Source organism: Pseudophryne corroboree, chromosome 4, assembly GCF_028390025.1.
Source record: "Pseudophryne corroboree isolate aPseCor3 chromosome 4, aPseCor3.hap2, whole genome shotgun sequence".
Classification (NCBI taxonomy): domain Eukaryota; kingdom Metazoa; phylum Chordata; class Amphibia; order Anura; family Myobatrachidae; genus Pseudophryne; species Pseudophryne corroboree.
Window position 1 is genome coordinate 944194443 of NC_086447.1, and position 23144 is coordinate 944217586.

Below are 23144 nucleotides of genomic sequence, written 5' to 3' on the forward strand. Positions count from 1 at the left end.
GCACAGTACAAGACTACGTCCTATATCATTCATACACTGGAGATTACTCTGTCACATCTGTGCGTTACACGTCACATCACAGCAAGAGAACAGCACTGGAAGCACAGTACAAGACTACGTCCTATATCATTCATACACTGGAGATTAGTGTGTCACATCTGTGCGTTACACGTCACATCACAGCAAGAGAACAGCACTGGAAGCACAGTACAAGACTACATCCTATATCATTCATACACTGGAGATTAGTGTGTCACATCTGTGCGTTACACGTCACATCACAGCAAGAGAACAGTACTGGAAGCACAGTACAAGACTACGTCCTATATCATTCATACACTGGAGATTACTCTGTCACATCTGTGCGTTACACGACACATCACAGCAAGAGAACAGCACTGGAAGCACAGTACAAGACTACGTCCTATATCATTCATACACTGGAGATTAGTGTGTCACATCTGTGCGTTACACATCACATCACAGCAAGAGAACAGCACTGGAAGCACAGTACAAGACTACGTCCTATATCATTCATACACTGGAGATTAGTGTGTCACATCTGTGCGTTACACGTCACATCACAGCAAGAGAACAGCACTGGAAGCACAGTACAAGACTACGTCCTATATCATTCATACACTGGAGATTACTCTGTCACATCTGTGCGTTACACGTCACATCACAGCAAGAGAACAGCACTGGAAGCACAGTACAAGACTACGTCCTATATCATTCATACACTGGAGATTAGTGTGTCACATCTGTGCGTTACACGTCACATCACAGCAAGAGAACAGCACTGGAAGCACAGTACAAGACTACGTCCTATATCATTCATACACTGGAGATTACTCTGTCACATCTGTGCGTTACACGTCACATCACAGCAAGAGAACAGCACTGGAAGCACAGTACAAGACTACGTCCTATATCATTCATACACTGGAGATTACTCTGTCACATCTGTGCGTTACACGACACATCACAGCAAGAGAACAGCACTGGAAGCACAGTACAAGACTACGTCCTATATCATTCATACACTGGAGATTAGTGTGTCACATCTGTGCGTTACACATCACATCACAGCAAGAGAACAGCACTGGAAGCACAGTACAAGACTACGTCCTATATCATTCATACACTGGAGATTACTCTGTCACATCTGTGCGTTACACGTCACATCACAGCAAGAGAACAGCACTGGAAGCACAGTACAAGACTACGTCCTATATCATTCATACACTGGAGATTAGTGTGTCACATCTGTGCGTTACACGTCACATCACAGCAAGAGAACAGCACTGGAAGCACAGTACAAGACTACGTCCTATATCATTCATACACTGGAGATTACTCTGTCACATCTGTGCGTTACACGTCACATCACAGCAAGAGAACAGCACTGGAAGCACAGTACAAGACTACGTCCTATATCATTCATACACTGGAGATTACTCTGTCACATCTGTGCGTTACACGTCATATCACAGCAAGAGAACAGCACTGGAAGCACAGTACAAGACTACGTCCTATATCATTCATACACTGGAGATTACTCTGTCACATCTGTGCGTTACACGTCACATCACAGCAAGAGAACAGCACTGGAAGCACAGTACAAGACTACGTCCTATATCATTCATACACTGGAGATTAGTGTGTCACATCTGTGCGTTACACGTCACATCACAGCAAGAGAACAGCACTGGAAGCACAGTACAAGACTACATCCTATATCATTCATACACTGGAGATTAGTGTGTCACATCTGTGCGTTACACGTCACATCACAGCAAGAGAACAGCACTGGAAGCCCAGTACAAGACTACGTCCTATATCATTCATACACTGGAGATTAGTGTGTCACATCTGTGCGTTACACGTCACATCACAGCAAGAGAACAGCACTGGAAGCACAGTACAAGACTACGTCCTATATCATTCATACACTGGAGATTACTCTGTCGGATCTGTGCGTTACACATCACATCACAGCAAGAGAACAGCACTGGAAGCACAGTACAAGACTACGTCCTATATCATTCATACACTGGAGATTACTCTGTCACATCTGTGCGTTACACGTCACATCACAGCAAGAGAACAGCACTGGAAGCACAGTACAAGACTACGTCCTATATCATTCATACACTGGAGATTAGTGTGTCACATCTGTGCGTTACACGTCACATCACAGCAAGAGAACAGCACTGGAAGCACAGTACAAGACTACGTCCTATATCATTCATACACTGGAGATTACTCTGTCACATCTGTGCGTTACACGTCACATCACAGCAAGAGAACAGCACTGGAAGCACAGTACAAGACTACGTCCTATATCATTCATACACTGGAGATTAGTGTGTCACATCTGTGCGTTACACGTCACATCACAGCAAGAGAACAGCACTGGAAGCACAGTACAAGACTACGTCCTATATCATTCATACACTGGAGATTACTCTGTCACATCTGTGCGTTACACGTCACATCACAGCAAGAGAACAGCACTGGAAGCACAGTACAAGACTACGTCCTATATTATTCATACACTGGAGATTAGTGTGTCACATCTGTGCGTTACACATCACATCACAGCAAGAGAACAGCACTGGAAGCACAGTACAAGACTACGTCCTATATCATTCATACACTGGAGATTAGTGTGTCACATCTGTGCGTTACACGTCACATCACAGCAAGAGAACAGCACTGGAAGCACAGTACAAGACTACGTCCTATATCATTCATACACTGGAGATTAGTGTGTCACATCTGTGCGTTACACGTCACATCACAGCAAGAGAACAGCACTGGAAGCACAGTACAAGACTACGTCCTATATCATTCATACACTGGAGATTAGTGTGTTAGATCTGTGCGTTACACGTCACATCACAGCAAGAGAACAGCACTGGAAGCACAGTACAAGACTACGTCCTATATCATTCATACACTAGAGATTACTCTGTCACATCTGTGCGTTACACGTCACATCACAGCAAGAGAACAGCACTGGAAGCACAGTACAAGACTACGTCCTATATCATTCATACACTGGAGATTACTCTGTCACATCTGTGCGTTACACGTCACATCACAGCAAGAGAACAGCACTGGAAGCACAGTACAAGACTACGTCCTATATCATTCATACACTGGAGATTACTCTGTCACATCTGTGTGTTACACGTCACATCACAGCAAGAGAACAGCACTGGAAGCACAGTACAAGACTACGTCCTATATCATTCATACACTGGAGATTAGTGTGTCACATCTGTGCGTTACACATCACATCACAGCAAGAGAACAGCACTGGAAGCACAGTACAAGACTACGTCCTATATCATTCATACACTGGAGATTACTCTGTCACATCTGTGCGTTACACGTCACATCACAGCAAGAGAACAGCACTGGAAGCACAGTACAAGACTACGTCCTATATCATTCATACACTAGAGATTACTCTGTCACATCTGTGCGTTACACGTCACATCACAGCAAGAGAACAGCACTGGAAGCACAGTACAAGACTACGTCCTATATCATTCATACACTGGAGATTAGTGTGTCACATCTGTGCGTTACACGTCACATCACAGCAAGAGAACAGCACTGGAAGCACAGTACAAGACTACGTCCTATATCATTCATACACTGGAGATTAGTGTGTCACATCTGTGCGTTACACGTCACATCACAGCAAGAGAACAGCACTGGAAGCACAGTACAAGACTACGTCCTATATCATTTATACACTGGAGATTAGTGTGTCACATCTGTGCGTTACACGTCACATCACAGCAAGAGAACAGCACTGGAAGCACAGTACAAGACTACATCCTATATCATTCATACACTGGAGATTACTCTGTCACATCTGTGCGTTACACGTCATATCACAGCAAGAGAACAGCACTGGAAGCACAGTACAAGACTACGTCCTATATCATTCATACACTGGAGATTACTCTGTCACATCTGTGCGTTACACGTCACATCACAGCAAGAGAACAGCACTGGAAGCACAGTACAAGACTACGTCCTATATCATTCATACACTGGAGATTACTCTGTCACATCTGTGCGTTACACGTCATATCACAGCAAGAGAACAGTACTGGAAGCACAGTACAAGACTACGTCCTATATCATTCATACACTGGAGATTACTCTGTCACATCTGTGCGTTACACGTCACATCACAGCAAGAGAACAGCACTGGAAGCACAGTACAAGACTACGTCCTATATCATTCATACACTGGAGATTAGTGTGTCACATCTGTGCGTTACACGTCACATCACAGCAAGAGAACAGCACTGGAAGCACAGTACAAGACTACGTCCTATATCATTCATACACTGGAGATTACTCTGTCACATCTGTGCGTTACACGTCATATCACAGCAAGAGAACAGCACTGGAAGCACAGTACAAGACTACGTCCTATATCATTCATACACTGGAGATTAGTGTGTCACATCTGTGCGTTACACGTCATATCACAGCAAGAGAACAGCACTGGAAGCACAGTACAAGACTACGTCCTATATCATTCATACACTGGAGATTACTCTGTCACATCTGTGCGTTACACGTCACATCACAGCAAGAGAACAGCACTGGAAGCACAGTACAAGACTACGTCCTATATCATTCATACACTGGAGATTACTCTGTCACATCTGTGCGTTACACGTCACATCACAGCAAGAGAACAGCACTGGAAGCACAGTACAAGACTACGTCCTATATCATTCATACACTGGAGATTAGTGTGTCACATCTGTGCGTTACACGTCACATCACAGCAAGAGAACAGCACTGGAAGCACAGTACAAGACTACGTCCTATATCATTCATACACTGGAGATTACTCTGTCACATCTGTGCGTTACACGTCATATCACAGCAAGAGAACAGCACTGGAAGCACAGTACAAGACTACGTCCTATATCATTCATACACTGGAGATTAGTGTGTCACATCTGTGCGTTACACATCACATCACAGCAAGAGAACAGCACTGGAAGCACAGTACAAGACTACGTCCTATATCATTCATACACTGGAGATTACTCTGTCACATCTGTGCGTTACACGTCATATCACAGCAAGAGAACAGCACTGGAAGCACAGTACAAGACTACGTCCTATATCATTCATACACTGGAGATTACTCTGTCACATCTGTGCGTTACACGTCATATCACAGCAAGAGAACAGCACTGGAAGCACAGTACAAGACTACGTCCTATATCATTCATACACTGGAGATTACTCTGTCACATCTGTGCGTTACACGTCATATCACAGCAAGAGAACAGCACTGGAAGCACAGTACAAGACTACGTCCTATATCATTCATACACTGGAGATTACTCTGTCACATCTGTGCGTTACACGTCACATCACAGCAAGAGAACAGCACTGGAAGCACAGTACAAGACTACGTCCTATATCATTCATACACTGGAGATTACTCTGTCACATCTGTGCGTTACACGTCACATCACAGCAAGAGAACAGCACTGGAAGCACAGTACAAGACTACGTCCTATATCATTCATACACTGGAGATTACTCTGTCACATCTGTGCGTTACACGTCACATCACAGCAAGAGAACAGCACTGGAATCACAGTACAAGACTACGTCCTATATCATTCATACACTGGAGATTACTCTGTCACATCTGTGCGTTACACGTCACATCACAGCAAGAGAACAGCACTGGAAGCACAGTACAAGACTACGTCCTATATCATTCATACACTGGAGATTACTCTGTCACATCTGTGCGTTACACAGCACATCACAGCAAGAGAACAGCACTGGAAGCCCAGTACAAGACTACGTCCTATATCATTCATACACTGGAGATTACTCTGTCACATCTGTGCGTTACACGACACATCACAGCAAGAGAACAGCACTGGAAGCACAGTACAAGACTACGTCTTATATCATTCATACACTGGAGATTACTCTGTCACATCTGTGCGTTACACGTCATATCACAGCAAGAGAACAGCACTGGAAGCACAGTACAAGACTACGTCCTATATCATTCATACACTGGAGATTAGTGTGTCACATCTGTGCGTTACACGTCACATCACAGCAAGAGAACAGCACTGGAAGCACAGTACAAGACTACGTCCTATATCATTCATACACTGGAGATTAGTGTGTCACATCTGTGCGTTACACGTCATATCACAGCAAGAGAACAGCACTGGAAGCACAGTACAAGACTACGTCCTATATCATTCATACACTGGAGATTACTCTGTCACATCTGTGCGTTACACGTCACATCACAGCAAGAGAACAGCACTGGAAGCACAGTACAAGACTACGTCCTATATCATTCATACACTGGAGATTACTCTGTCGGATCTGTGCGTTACACGTCACCGCACTTCTGCAATATTTCCATCCACGGTCAGCACGGTCAGCATAGTAAAGTAAATAAATAACAGTGACAACGTCAGATGAGCAGATACACGTACCTGGCCGTGGTCTTCTTAATCCAGTCCTCACAGTCAATTTCTCCACAGAACGGAATCTGCACGATCTGAAGAACAAGGAGATCTAGTAAGGAATCTGCTCATTACACGCTAAATGTTCTTCTCAACAGCGTGATCACAGTAACACATGCATCGCCGCCTGACCACATTCTTTGGCACATGGTGATTTTAGGAAATGTGGGAGAATTTCAGATGAAGGGTTTATGTGCGTGCGTGCGTTTAGGGGGAAGGGGAGGGGGGGCGGGCTGTGGCATTTGTGGTTGTCTTATGCTAAAACGTAGGATTTGGAAGGATTTTGGAGACAGGGGGGAGTCTGAATGACATATGGAAAGTGTAAGGGGCACATGAGGGTGTTTTGGGATGAGTGAGTGACGCAGAGATCGTTTTGGGGCATTTTGTCTGGGGGAAGTAATGGCAGATGCACTGGATGGATATAGTAAGGTGAAGCAGGGAGGTAAAGGGACAATAAACAGAAAGAAATTAAAGGTGAAAATATCCCATAGCCGCACAGATCCCTCTGCTTAATTATTTGATTATTTTAAAGAAGGAATAAAAAATTTATTTTAATTACCTACCGGTAAATCCTTTTCTCAGAATCCGTAGAGGATGCTGGGGTCCAATTAAGTACCATGGGTATAGACGGGTCCTTTGGGAGCCACTGGCACTTTAAGAGTTTAATAGAGTGGGCTGGCCCCTCCCTCTATGCCCCTCCTACCAGACTCAGTCTAGAAACTGTGCTGGAGGAGACGGACATACTTCGAGAGAAGGAATACACAGATAGTGGTGAGATTCACACCAGCTCACACACAACAAAAAGGAAAGCCAAGCTAACCAACTTGGAACGATTCAGCAACGGCTGAACCAACAAACGTAACAATGCAGGAATACGAAGCACTGGGCGGGCGCCCAGCATCCTCTACGGACTACGAGAAAAGGATTTAACGGTACGTAATTAAAACCCTATTTTCTCTTACGTCCTAGAGGATGCTGGGGTCCACTTTAGTACCATGGGATGTACCAAAGCTCCCAGTACGGGAGGGAGAGTGCGGAGGCTTCTGCAGAACTGATTGACCAAACTTGAGGTCCTCAGCGGTCAAAGTATCAAACTTGTAGAACTTAGCAAACGTGTTCGACCCCGACCAAGTAGCCGCTCGACAAGCTGAATAGCCGAGACATCCCGGGCAGCCACCCAGGAAGAACCCACTTTACGGGTAGAGTGGGCCTGAACAGATCTTGGACATGCCAAACCCACCGTAGAATAAGCATGCTGGATAGTAAGCCTGATCTAGCGAGAAATTGTCTACTTAGAAGCAGGACACCCAATCTTGTTGGGATCATAAAGGACAAATGGCGCGGCCGACTTCCTGTGACGAGCAGTACTCTTCACATATCTTCAAAGCCAACACGACTACCAAAGACTTTGAGGGAATCAAGGTGTCAGTAGCCACTGGCACCACAATGGGTTGGTTGATAAGAAAAAAGCAACACAGCCTTTGGAAGAAATTGCAGACTCGGGGCTCTTGTGCGACAATGCCCCTACTTCAGACACACGTCCTGTAGATGCCAATGCCAACAGTTTGACTGCCTTCCAAGTAAGAAACTTTCCGACCACATCTCGTAAAGGTTTGAACCAATCCGATTGCAGGAACTGCAGCACTACAAGATCCCAAGGTGCCGTAGGAGGCACAAAGGGTGGTTGGATGTGCAGTACTCCTTTTAAGAATGTCTGAACCTCAGGGAGAGCAGCCAAATGTTTCTGGAAGAAAATGGACAAGGCCGAAATCCGAGATGGAGCCCAAAGTGTAGGCCCACATCCACACCAGCTTGCAGAAAGAGGAGAAAACGTCCCAGTTGAAACTCCACCATAAGAAATTTCCTGGATTCACACCAAGACACATACTTTTTACCAAATCCGATGGTAATGCTGAGACGTTACCCCATTCCTAGCTTGGATCAGAGTAGGCATGACCTTGTTCGGAATGCCCTTCCTAGCTAAGATCTGGCGTTCAACCTCCATGCCGTCAAACGTAGCCGCGGTAAGTCTTGATAGGCGAACGGCCCCTGTAATAGAAGGTCCTCGCAAAGAGGAAAAGGCCTCGGATCCTCCAGCAGTAATGCCAGAAGATCCACACACCAAACCCTTCTTGGCCAGTCCGGAGCAATGAGGATCGCCGGAACACTTGTTCTTAGAAGTTTGAGAATCCTTGGGATGAGTGGAAGTGGAGGGAACACATACACTTACTGTAACACCCACGGAGTTACCAGGGCGTCCACAGCCACTGCTTGTGGGTCTCGCGACCTGGAGCAGTACCTTCGAAGCTTCTTGTTGAGGCGAGAGGCCATCAACTCTATCTGAGGTACACCCCATCGGCTCGTTACCTCTGCGAATACCTCCAGGCGGAGGCCCCATTCTCCTGAATGGAGATCACGTCTGCTGAGAGTCTGCTACCCAGTTGTCCACTCCCAGAATGAAGATCGCGCGTGCCTTTCTGTCCAGAGGAGGATTCTTGTTACCTCTGACATCGCAGTTCTGCTCTTCGTTCCGCCCTGCCTGTTTATGTAGGACACCGCTGTGACGTTGTCCGACTGAACCTGAATGGTTCGATCTTGTAGAAGATGCGCCGCTTGCAGAAGGCTGTTGTATATGGCCCTTAGTTACAGAATGTTTATTGGAAAGACAGATTCCTGACCTGACCACTTTCCTTGGAAGTTGACCCCCTGGGTCACTGCTCCCCAACATCCGAGACTAGCATCCGTGGTTAGAAGAATTCAATTCTGAGTCCCGAACCTGAGGCCCTCGAGCAGGTGAGAAGTTTGCAGCCACCAGAGGAGTGAAATTCCTAGGAGCTCCCCTAGCTGTGACCGGCTCCTCCGGGCACATTTTCTAAACAGAGTCTGGTGGGAGGGGCATAGAGGGAGGAGCCAGCTCACACTATTAAACTCTTAAAGTGCCAATGGCTCCTAAAGCACCCGTCTATACCCCACGGTACTACATTGGACCCCAGCATCCTCTAGGACGTAAGAGAAATATATAATAAAGATAATTTTTCAGCAAAATGTTGAGAAATGCGCCGCTGTCAGGGAAGATGAACAGCACATGGAAATGTCAGAGCAGGAGACTGTAGATGACATCCCAGCCTGTGGGCTCTATAGTACAGGATGCACAGGATTCAGCAGTGTTAATTATACGCTATAAAGATGAACGCGGTCACACAGCGCAGTAAACGCAATGGCTTCCTGTTGATATTTCTGTTTAAGCTTTATCTCCTCTCCAATAAACCTTGACACTGGTATTTCACATTATCAGTGACATTTTATTACACGTTTATCTTGAAGATTATCTATAAGATGTTTATGAAAAGTTCACCCAGATGAGGAGTAATTAACCTTAAGGAGCAAAATGATCTCTGAAACAACAAATGTAAAGTTGTCGCTATACCCGGTGGTGTTACTCAGCGGTGTCCTCACTGGAATCCAACTGCAGCGTCTACAGGTCTAACACACACCGCCCATCCGGATCAATGTCTGACCTCAATGTACAGGTCTAACACACGCGGCCCATCCAGCTCAATGTCTAACCTCAATGTACAGGTCTAACACGCCGCCCACCCGGCTCAATGTCTGACCTCAATGTACAGGTCTAACACACGGACCATCCGGATCAATGTCTGACCTCAATGTACAGGTCTAACACACACGGCCCATCCGGCTCACTGTCTGACCTCAATGTACATGTCTAACACACGCGACCCATCCGGATTAATGTCTGACCTCAGTGTACAGGTCTAACACACGCGGCCCATCCGGCTCAATGTCTGACCTCAATGTACAGGTCTAACACACGCGGCCCATCCGGCTCAATGTCTGACCTCAATGTACAGGTCTAACACACGGCCCATCCGGCTCAATGTCTGACCTCAATGTACAGGTCTAACACACGGACCATCCGGATCAATGTCTGACCTCAATGTACAGGTCTAACACACGCGGCCCATCCGGCTCAATGTATGACCTCAATGTACAGGTCTAACACACGCGGCCCATCCAGCTCAATGTCTGACCTCAATGTACAGGCCTAACACACTCGGCCCAACCGGCTCAATGTCTGACCTCAATGTACAGGTCTAACACACACGGCCCATCCAGCTCAATGTCTGACCTCAATGTACAGGTCTAACACACGCGGCCCATCCGGCTCAATGTCTGACCTCAATGTACAGGTCTAACACACACGGCCCATCCGGCTCAATGTATGACCTCAATGTACAGGTCTAACACACGCGGCCCATCCAACTCAATGTCTGACCTCAATGTACAGGTCTAACACACACGGCCCATCCAGCTCAATGTCTGACCTCAATGTACAGGTCTAACACACGCGGCCCATCCAGCTCAATGTCTGACCTCAATGTACAGGTCTAACACACGCGGCCCATCCAGCTCAATGTCTGACCTCAATGTACAGGTCTAACACACACGGCCCATCCGGCTCACTGTCTGACCTCAATGTACAGGTCTAACACACACTGCCCATCCAGCTCAATGTCTGACCTCAATGTACAGGTCTAACACACACGGCCCATCCGGCTCACTGTCTGACCTCAATGTACAGGTCTAACACACACACAGTCCATCCGGCTCAATGTCTGACCTCAATGTACAGGTCTAACACACACGGCCCATCCAGCTCAATGTCTGACCTCAGTGTACAGGTCTAACACACGCGGCCCATCCGGCTCAATGTCTGACCTCAATGTACAGGCCTAACACACGCGGCCCATCCAGCTCAATGTCTGACCTCAATGTACAGGTCTAACACACACGGCCCATCCAGCTCAATGTATGACCTCAATGTACAGGTCTAACACACACGGCCCATCCAGCTCAATGTATGACCTCAATGTACAGGTCTAACACACGCGGCCCATCCAGCTCAATGTCTGACCTCAATGTACAGGTCTAACACACACGGCCCATCCAGCTCAATGTCTGACCTCAGTGTACAGGTCTAACACACGCGGCCCATCCGGCTCAATGTCTGACCTCAGTGTACAGGTCTAACACACGCGGCCCATCCAGCTCAATGTCTGACCTCAATGTACAGGTCTAACACACGCGGCCCATCCAGCTCAATGTCTGACCTCAATGTACAGGTCTAACACACGCGGCACATCCAGCTCAATGTCTGACCTCAGTGTACAGGTCTAACACACGCGGCCCATCCAGCTCAATGTCTGACCTCAATGTACAGGTCTAACACACGCGGCCCATCCAGCTCAATGTCTGACCTCAATGTACAGGTCTAACACACGCGGCCCATCCAGCTCAATGTCTGACCTCAATGTACAGGTCAAACACACGCGGCCCATCCAGCTCAATGTCTGACCTCAATGTACAGGTCTAACACACGCGGCCCATCCAGCTCAATGTCTGACCTCAATGTACAGGTCTAACACACACGGCCCATCCGGCTCACTGTCTGACCTCAATGTACAGGTGTAACACACACGGCCCATCCGGCTCAATGTCTGACCTCAATGTACAGGTCTAACACACGCGGCCCATCCAGCTCAATGTCTGACCTCAGTGTACAGGTCTAACACGCGGCCCATCCGGATCAATGTCTGACCTCAATGTACAGGTCTAACACACGGACCATCCGGATCAATGTCTGACCTCAATGTACAGGTCTAACACACACGGCCCATCCAGCTCAATGTCTGACCTCAATGTACAGGTCTAACACACACGGCCCATCCGGCTCACTGTCTGACCTCAATGTACAGGTCTAACACACACACAGTCCATCCGGCTCAATGTCTGACCTCAATGTACAGGTCTAACACACACGGCCCATCCAGCTCACTGTCTGACCTCAATATACAGGCCTAACGCACACACGGCCCATCCAGCTCAATGTCAGACCTCAATGTACAGGCCTAACGCACACGGCCCATCCAGCTCACTGTCTGACCTCAATGTACAGGTATAACACACACGGCCCATCCAGCTCAATGTCTGACCTCAATGTACAGGTCTAACACACACGGCCCATCCGGCTCAATGTCTGACCTCAATGTACAGGTATAACACACGCGACCCATCCGGATTAATGTCTGACCTCAATGTACAGGCCTAACACACGCTGCCCATCCAGCTCGATGTCTGACCTCAATGTACAGGTCTAACACACGGACCATCCGGATCAATGTCTGACCTCAATGTACAGGTCTAACACACACGGCCCATCCAGCTCAATGTCTGACCTCAATGTACAGGTCTAACACACACGGCCCATCCGGCTCAATGTCTGACCTCAATGTACAGGTATAACACACGCGACCCATCCGGATTAATGTCTGACCTCAATGTACAGGTCTAACACACACGGTCCATCCGGATTAATGTCTGACCTCAATGTACAGGTCTAACACACACGGTCCATCCAGCTCACTGTCTGACCTCAATGTACAGGTCTAACACACACGGCCCATCCAGCTCAATGTCTGACCTCAATGTACAGGTCTAACACACACGGCCCATCCAGCTCAATGTCTGACCTCAATGTACAGGTCTAACACACACACAGTCCATCCGGCTCAATGTCTGACCTCAATGTACAGGCCTAACACACTCGGCCCAACCGGCTCAATGTCTGACCTCAATGTACAGGCCTAACACACTCGGCCCAACCGGCTCAATGTCTGACCTCAATGTACAGGTCTAACGCACACGGCCCATCCGGCTCAATGTCTGACCTCAATGTACAGGTCTAACACACTCGGCCCAACCGGCTCAATGTCTGACCTCAATGTACAGGTCTAACACACACGGCTCATCCGGCTCACTGTCTGACCTCAATGTACAAGTCTAACACACGCGGCCCATCCGGCTCAATGTATGACCTCAATGTACAGGCCTAACACACTCGGCCCAACCGGCTCAATGTCTGAACTCAATGTACAGGTCTAAATCACACAGCCCATCCGGCTCAATGTCTGACCTCAATGTACAGGTCTAACGCACACGGCACATCCGGCTCAATGTCTGACCTCAATGTACAGGTCTAACACACACGGCCCATCCAGCTCACTGTCTGACCTCAATATACAGGCCTAACGCACACACGGCCCATCCAGCTCAATGTCTGACCTCAATGTACAGGCCTAACGTACACGGCCCATCCAGCTCACTGTCTGACCTCAATGTACAGGTCTAACACACACGGCCCATCCAGCTCAATGTCTGACCTCAATGTACAGGTCTAACACACACGGCCCATCCGGCTCAATATCTGACCTCAATGTACAGGTATAACACACGCGACCCATCCGGATTAATGTCTGACCTCAATGTACAGGTCTAACACACGCTGCCCATCCAGCTCAATGTCTGACCTCAATGTACAGGTCTAACACACGGACCATCCGGATCAATGTCTGACCTCAATGTACAGGTCTAACACACGCGGCCCATCCGGCTCAATGTCTGACCTCAGTGTACAGGTCTAACACACGGCCCATCCGGCTCAATGTCTGACCTCAGTGTACAGGTATAACACACGCGACCCATCCGGATTAATGTCTGACCTCAATGTACAGGCCTAACACACGCTGCCCATCCAGCTCAATGTCTGACCTCAATGTACAGGTCTAACACACGGACCATCCGGATCAATGTCTGACCTCAATGTACAGGTCTAACACACGCGGCCCATCCGGCTCAATGTCTGACCTCAGTGTACAGGTCTAACACACGGCCCATCCGGCTCAATGTCTGACCTCAGTGTACAGGTCTAACACACGCGGCCCATCCAGCTCAATGTCTGACCTCAATGTACAGGTCTAACACACACACAGTCCATCCGGCTCAATGTCTGACCTCAATGTACAGGTCTAACACACACGGCCCAACCGGCTCAATGTCTGACCTCAATGTACAGGTCTAACACACGCGGCCCATCCGGATTAATGTCTGACCTCAATGTACAGGTCTAACACACAAGGCCCATCCAGCTCAATGTCTGACCTCAATGTACAGGTCTAACACACACACAGTCCATCTGGCTCAATGTCTGACCTCAATGTACAGGCCTAACACACTCGGCCCAACCGGCTCAATGTCTGACCTCAATGTACAGGTCTAACGCACACGGCCCATCCGGCTCAATGTCTGACCTCAATGTACAGGTCTAACACACACTGCCCATCCGGCTTAATGTCTGACCTCAATGTACAGGCCTAACACACTCGGCCCAACCAGCTCAATGTCTGACCTCAATGTACAGGTCTAACACACACGGCTCATCCGGCTCACTGTCTGACCTCAATGTACAAGTCTAACACACGCGGCCCATCCGGCTCAATGTATGACCTCAATGTACAGGCCTAACACACTCGGCCCAACCGGCTCAATGTCTGAACTCAATGTACAGGTCTAACGCACACGGCCCATCCGGCTCAATGTCTGACCTCAATGTACAGGTCTAACGCACGCGGCCCATCCGGCTCAATGTCTGACCTCAATGTACAGGTCTAACACACGGCTCAATGTCTGACCTCAATGTACAGGTCTAACACACGCACAGTCCATCCGGCTTAATGCCTGACCTCAATGTACAGGTCTAACACACACAGTCCATCCGGCTCAATGTCTGACCTCAATGTACAGGTCTAACACACACACAGTCCATCCGGCTCAATGTCTGACCTCAATGTACAGGTATAACACACGCGGCCCATCCGGCTCAGTGTCTGACCTCAATGTACATGTCTAACACGCCGCCCATCCGGCTCAATGTCTGACCTCAATGTACAGGTCTAACGCACGGCCCATCCGGCTCAATGTCTGACCTTAATGTACAGGTCTAACACACACACACACAGTCCATCCAGCTCAATGTCTGACCTCAGTGTACAGGTCTAACACACGGCACATCCGGCTCAATGTACAGGTCTAACACACGGCCCATCCGGCTCAATGTACAGGTCTAACACACTCAGCCCATCCGGCTCAATGTCTAACCTCAATGTACAGGTCTAACACACGGCTCATCCGACTCAATGTCTGACCTCAATGTACAGGTCTAACATACTCGGCCCATCCGGCTCAATGTCTGACCTCAATGTACAGGTTTAACACACGGCCCATCCGGCTCAATGTCTGACCTCAATGTACAGGTCTAACACACGGCTCATCTGGCTCAATGTCTGATCTCAATGTACAGGTCTAACACACACAGTCCATCCGGCGCAATGTCTGACCTAAATGTACAGGTCTAACACACGCCGCCCATCCGGCTCAATGTCTGACCTCAATGTACATGTCTAACACGCGGCCCATCCTGATCAATGTCTGACCTCAATGTACAGGTCTAACACACTCGGCCCATCCGGCTCAATGTCTGACCTCAATGTACAGGTCTAACACACGGCTCAATGTCTGACCTCAATGTACAGGACTAACACGCCGCCCATCCGGCTCAATGTCTGACCTCAATGTACAGGTCTAACACACACGGCCCATCCAGCTCAATGTCTGACCTCAATGTACAGGTCTAACACACACGGCCCATCCAGCTCAATGTCTGACCTCAATGTACAGGTCTAACACACACGGCCCATCCAGCTCAATGTCTGACCTCAATGTACAGGTCTAACGCACACGGCCCATCCAGCTCACTGTCTGACCTCAATGTACAGGTCTAACACACACGGCCCATCCAGCTCAATGTCTGACCTCAATGTACAGGTCTAACACACACGGCCCATCCAGCTCAATGTCTGACCTCAATGTACAGGCCTAACGCACACGGCCCATCCAGCTCACTGTCTGACCTCAATGTACAGGTCTAACACACACGGCCCATCCGGCTCAATGTCTGACCTCAATGTACAGGTATAACACACGCGACCCATCCGGATTAATGTCTGACCTCAATGTACAGGTCTAACACACACGGTCCATCCGGCTCAATGTCTGACCTCAATGTACAGGTCTAACACACGCGGCCCATCCGGATTAATGTCTGACCTCGATGTACAGGTCTAACACACACGGTCCATCCAGCTCACTGTCTGACCTCAATGTACAGGTCTAACACACACGGCCCATCCATCTCAATGTCTGACCTCAATGTACAGGTCTAACACACACGGCCCATCCAGCTCAATGTCTGACCTCAATGTACAGGTCTAACACACAGGGCCCATCCGGCTCAATGTCTGACCTCAATGTACAGGTATAACACACGCGACCCATCCGGATTAATGTCTGACCTCAATGTACAGGTCTAACACACGCACAGTCCATCCGGCTCAATGTCTGACCTCAATGTACAGGTCTAACACACGCGGCCCATGCGCCTCAATGTCTGACCTCAATGTACAGGTCTAACACACACAGTCCATCCGGCTCAATGTCTGACCTCAATGTACAGGTCTAACACACACGGCTCATCCTGCTCAATATCTGACCTCAATGTACAGGTCTAACACACGGTTCATCCGGCTCAATGTCTGACCTCAATGTACAGGTCTAACACACGCGGCCTATCCGGCTCAATGTCTGACCTCAATGTACAGGTCTAACACACGCGGCCTATCCGGCTCAATGTCTGACCTCAATGTACAGGTCTAACACATGGCTCATCCAGCTCACTGTCTGACCTCAATGTACAGGTCTAACACACACGGCCCATCCAGCTCAATGTCTGACCTCAATGTACAGGTCTAACACACACGGCCCATCCAGCTCAATGTCTGACCTCAATGTACAGGTCTAACACACACACAGTCCATCCGGCTCAATGTCTGACCTCAATGTACAGGCCTAACACACTCGGCCCAACCGGCTCAATGTCTGACCTCAATGTACAGGCCTAACACACTCGGCCCAACCGGCTCAATGTCTGACCTCAATGTACAGGTCTAACGCACACGGCCCATCCGGCTCAATGTCTGACCTCAATGTACAGGTCTAACACACACTGCCCATCCGGCTTAATGTCTGACCTCAATGTACAGGCCTAACACACTCGGCCCAACCGGCTCAATGTATGACCTCAATGTACAGGTCTAACACACACGGCTCATCCGGCTCACTGTCTGACCTCAATGTACAAGTCTAACACACGCGGCCCATCCGGCTCAATGTATGACCTCAATGTACAGGCCTAACACACTCGGCCCAACCGGCTCAATGTCTGAACTCAATGTACAGGTCTAAATCACACAGCCCATCCGGCTCAATGTCTGACCTCAATGTACAGGTCTAACGCACACGGCACATCCGGCTCAATGTCTGACCTCAATGTACAGGTCTAACACACACGGCCCATCCAGCTCACTGTCTGACCTCAATATACAGGCCTAACGCACACACAGCCCATCCAGCTCAATGTCTGACCTCAATGTACAGGCCTAACGCACACGGCCCATCCAGCTCACTGTCTGACCTCAATGTACAGGTCTAACACACACGGCCCATCCAGCTCAATGTCTGACCTCAATGTACAGGTCTAACACACACGGCCCATCCGGCTCAATATCTGACCTCAATGTACAGGTATAACACACGCGACCCATCCGGATTAATGTCTGACCTCAATGTACAGGTCTAACACACGCTGCCCATCCAGCTCAATGTCTGACCTCAATGTACAGGTCTAACACACGGACCATCCGGATCAATGTCTGACCTCAATGTACAGGTCTAACACACGCGGCCCATCCGGCTCAATGTCTGACCTCAGTGTACAGGTCTAACACACGGCCCATCCGGCTCAATGTCTGACCTCAGTGTACAGGTATAACACACGCGACCCATCCGGATTAATGTCTGACCTCAATGTACAGGCCTAACACACGCTGCCCATCCAGCTCAATGTCTGACCTCAATGTACAGGTCTAACACACGGACCATCCGGATCAATGTCTGACCTCAATGTACAGGTCTAACACACGCGGCCCATCCGGCTCAATGTCTGACCTCAGTGTACAGGTCTAACACACGGCCCATCCGGCTCAATGTCTGACCTCAGTGTACAGGTCTAACACACGCGGCCCATCCAGCTCAATGTCTGACCTCAATGTACAGGTCTAACACACACACAGTCCATCCGGCTCAATGTCTGACCTCAATGTACAGGTCTAACACACACGGCCCAACCGGCTCAATGTCTGACCTCAATGTACAGGTCTAACACACGCGGCCCATCCGGATTAATGTCTGACCTCAATGTACAGGTCTAACACACACGGCCCATCCAGCTCAATGTCTGACCTCAATGTACAGGTCTAACACACACACAGTCCATCTGGCTCAATGTCTGACCTCAATGTACAGGCCTAACACACTCGGCCCAACCGGCTCAATGTCTGACCTCAATGTACAGGTCTAACGCACACGGCCCATCCGGCTCAATGTCTGACCTCAATGTACAGGTCTAACACACACTGCCCATCCGGCTTAATGTCTGACCTCAATGTACAGGCCTAACACACTCGGCCCAACCAGCTCAATGTCTGACCTCAATGTACAGGTCTAACACACACGGCTCATCCGGCTCACTGTCTGACCTCAATGTACAAGTCTAACACACGCGGCCCATCCGGCTCAATGTATGACCTCAATGTACAGGCCTAACACACTCGGCCCAACCGGCTCAATGTCTGAACTCAATGTACAGGTCTAACGCACACGGCCCATCCGGCTCAATGTCTGACCTCAATGTACAGGTCTAACGCACGCGGCCCATCCGGCTCAATGTCTGACCTCAATGTACAGGTCTAACACACGGCTCAATGTCTGACCTCAATGTACAGGTCTAACACACACAGTCCATCCGGCTCAATGTCTGACCTCAATGTACAGGTCTAACACACACACACAGTCCATCCGGCTCAATGTCTGACCTCAATGTACAGGTATAACACACGCGGCCCATCCGGCTCAGTGTCTGACCTCAATGTACATGTCTAACACGCCGCCCATCCGGCTCAATGTCTGACCTCAATGTACAGGTCTAACGCACGGCCCATCCGGCTCAATGTCTGACCTCAATGTACAGGTCTAACACACACACACACAGTCCATCCAGCTCAATGTCTGACCTCAGTGTACAGGTCTAACACACGGCACATCCGGCTCAATGTACAGGTCTAACACACGGCCCATCCGGCTCAATGTACAGGTCTAACACACTCAGCCCATCCGGCTCAATGTCTAACCTCAATGTACAGGTCTAACACACGGCTCATCCGGCTCAATGTCTGACCTCAATGTACAGGTCTAACATACTCGGCCCATCCGGCTCAATGTCTGACCTCAATGTACAGGTTTAACACACGGCCCATCCGGCTCAATGTCTGACCTCAATGTACAGGTCTAACACACGGCTCATCTGGCTCAATGTCTGATCTCAATGTACAGGTCTAACACACACAGTCCATCCGGCGCAATGTCTGACCTAAATGTACAGGTCTAACACACGCCGCCCATCCGGCTCAATGTCTGACCTCAATGTACATGTCTAACACGCGGCTCATCCTGATCAATGTCTGACCTCAATGTACAGGTCTAACACACTCGGCCCATCCGGCTCAATGTCTGACCTCAATGTACAGGTCTAACACACGGCTCAATGTCTGACCTCAATGTACAGGACTAACACGCCGCCCATCCGGCTCAATGTCTGACCTCAATGTACAGGTCTAACACACACGGCCCATCCAGCTCAATGTCTGACCTCAATGTACAGGTCTAACGCACACGGCCCATCCAGCTCACTGTCTGACCTCAATGTACAGGTCTAACACACACGGCCCATCCAGCTCAATGTCTGACCTCAATGTACAGGTCTAACACACACGGCCCATCCAGCTCAATGTCTGACCTCAATGTACAGGTCTAACGCACACGGCCCATCCAGCTCACTGTCTGACCTCAATGTACAGGTCTAACACACACGGCCCATCCAGCTCAATGTCTGACCTCAATGTACAGGTCTAACACACACGGCCCATCCAGCTCAATGTCTGACCTCAATGTACAGGCCTAACGCACACGGCCCATCCAGCTCACTGTCTGACCTCAATGTACAGGTCTAACACACACGGCCCATCCGGCTCAATGTCTGACCTCAATGTACAGGTATAACACACGCGACCCATCCGGATTAATGTCTGACCTCAATGTACAGGTCTAACACACACGGTCCATCCGGCTCAATGTCTGACCTCAATGTACAGGTCTAACACACGCGGCCCATCCGGATTAATGTCTGACCTCGATGTACAGGTCTAACACACACGGTCCATCCAGCTCACTGTCTGACCTCAATGTACAGGTCTAACACACACGGCCCATCCATCTCAATGTCTGACCTCAATGTACAGGTCTAACACACACGGCCCATCCAGCTCAATGTCTGACCTCAATGTACAGGTCTAACACACAGGGCCCATCCGGCTCAATGTCTGACCTCAATGTACAGGTATAACACACGCGACCCATCCGGATTAATGTCTGACCTCAATGTACAGGTCTAACACACGCACAGTCCATCCGGCTCAATGTCTGACCTCAATGTACAGGTCTAACACACGCGGCCCATGCGCCTCAATGTCTGACCTCAATGTACAGGTCTAACACACACAGTCCATCCGGCTCAATGTCTGACCTCAATGTACAGGTCTAACACACGCGGCCCATCCGGATTAATGTCTGACCTCAATGTACAGGTCTAACACACACGGCTCATCCTGCTCAATATCTGACCTCAATGTACAGGTCTAACACACGGTTCATCCGGCTCAATGTCTGACCTCAATGTACAGGTCTAACACACGCGGCCTATCCGGCTCAATGTCTGACCTCAATGTACAGGTCTAACACACGCGGCCTATCCGGCTCAATGTCTGACCTCAATGTACAGGTCTAACACATGGCTCATCCGGCTCAATGTCTGACCTCAATGTAAAGGTCTAACACACGCCGCCCATCCGGCTCAATGTCTGACCTCAATGTACAGGTATAACACACGCGACCCAACCGGCTCAATGTCTGACCTCAATGTACAGGTCTAACACACGCGGCCCATCCGGATTAATGTCTGACCTAAATGTACAGGTCTAACACACGGCTCATCCGGATCAATGTCTGATCTCAATGTACAGGTCTAACACACGGCTCATCCGGCTCAATGTCTGACCTCAATGTACAGGTCTAACACACGGTTCATCCGGCTCAATGTCTGACCTCAATGTACAGGTCTAACACACGCCGTCCATCCGGATCAATGTCTGACCTCAATGTACAGGTCTAACAGACGGTTCATCCGGCTCAATGTCTGACCTCAATGTACAGGTCTAACACACGCCGCCCATCCGGATCAATGTTTGACCTCTGTAACACACGGCTCATCCGGATCAATGTCTGACCGCAAATGTACAGGTCTAACACACGGCTCATCCGGCTCAATGTCTGACCTCAATGTACAGGTCTAACACACGGTTCATCCGGCTCAATGTCTGACCTCAATGTACAGGTCTAACACACGCGACCCATCCGGCTCAATGTCTGACCTCAATGTACAGGTCTAACACACACACAGTCCATCCGGCTCAATGTCTGACCACAATGTACATGTCTAACACACGCGGCCCATCCGGCTCAATGTCTGACCTCAATGTACAGGTCTAACACACGCACAGTCCATCCGGCTCAATGTCTGATCTCAATGTACATGTCTAACACACGCGGCCCATCCGGCTCAATGTCTGACCTCAATGTACAGGTCTAACACACACAGTCCATCCGGCTCAATGTCTGACCTCAATGTACAGGTCTAACACACGCACAGTCCATCCGGCTCAATGTCTGATCTCAATGTACATGTCTAACACACGCGGCCCATCCAGCTCAATGTCTGACCTCAATGTACAGGTCTAACACACACAGTCCATCCGGCTCAATGTCTGACCACAATGTACAGGTCTAACACACACAGTCCATCCGGCTCAATGTCTGATCTCAATGTACAGGTCTAACACACACAGTCCATCCGGCTCAATGTCTGACCACAATGTACAGGTCTAACACACACAGTCCATCCGGCTCAATGTCTGATCTCAATGTACATGTCTAACACACGCGGCCCATCCGGCTCAATGTCTGACCTCAATGTACAGGTCTAACACACACAGTCCATCCGGCTCAATGTCTGACCACAATGTACAGGTCTAACACACACAGTCCATCCGGCTCACTGTCTGATCTCAATGTACATGTCTAACACACGCGGCCCATCCAGCTCAATGTCTGATCTCAATGTACAGGTCTAACACACGCGGCCCATCCGGCTCAATGTCTGACCTCAATGTACAGGTCTAACACACGCGGCCCATCCGGCTCAATGTCTGACCTCAATGTACAGGTCTAACACACACACTGCCCATCCGGCTCAATGTCTGATCTCAATGTACAGGTCTAACACGCACAGTCCATCCGGCTCAATGTCTGATCTCAATGTACATGTCTAACACACGCGGCCCATCCGGCTCAATGTCTGACCTCAATGTACAGGTCTAACAC

At 49.0% G+C, this 23144-nt stretch overlaps 1 protein-coding gene across 5 annotated transcripts in view; it reads right to left on the reverse strand.

The window, feature by feature from the left end:
• The window catches only part of EPRS1 (glutamyl-prolyl-tRNA synthetase 1), a 362185-nt gene that overhangs the window by 43088 nt on the left and 295953 nt on the right, over nucleotides 1–23144 (reverse strand). For all 5 annotated transcript variants that reach the window (XM_063919127.1, XM_063919126.1, XM_063919129.1 and 2 more), the window contains one exon: nucleotides 6534–6598. In XM_063919127.1, coding sequence (XP_063775197.1) covers nucleotides 6534–6598 — 65 coding nt within the window. The remainder of the gene's footprint in view (nucleotides 1–6533; nucleotides 6599–23144) is intronic.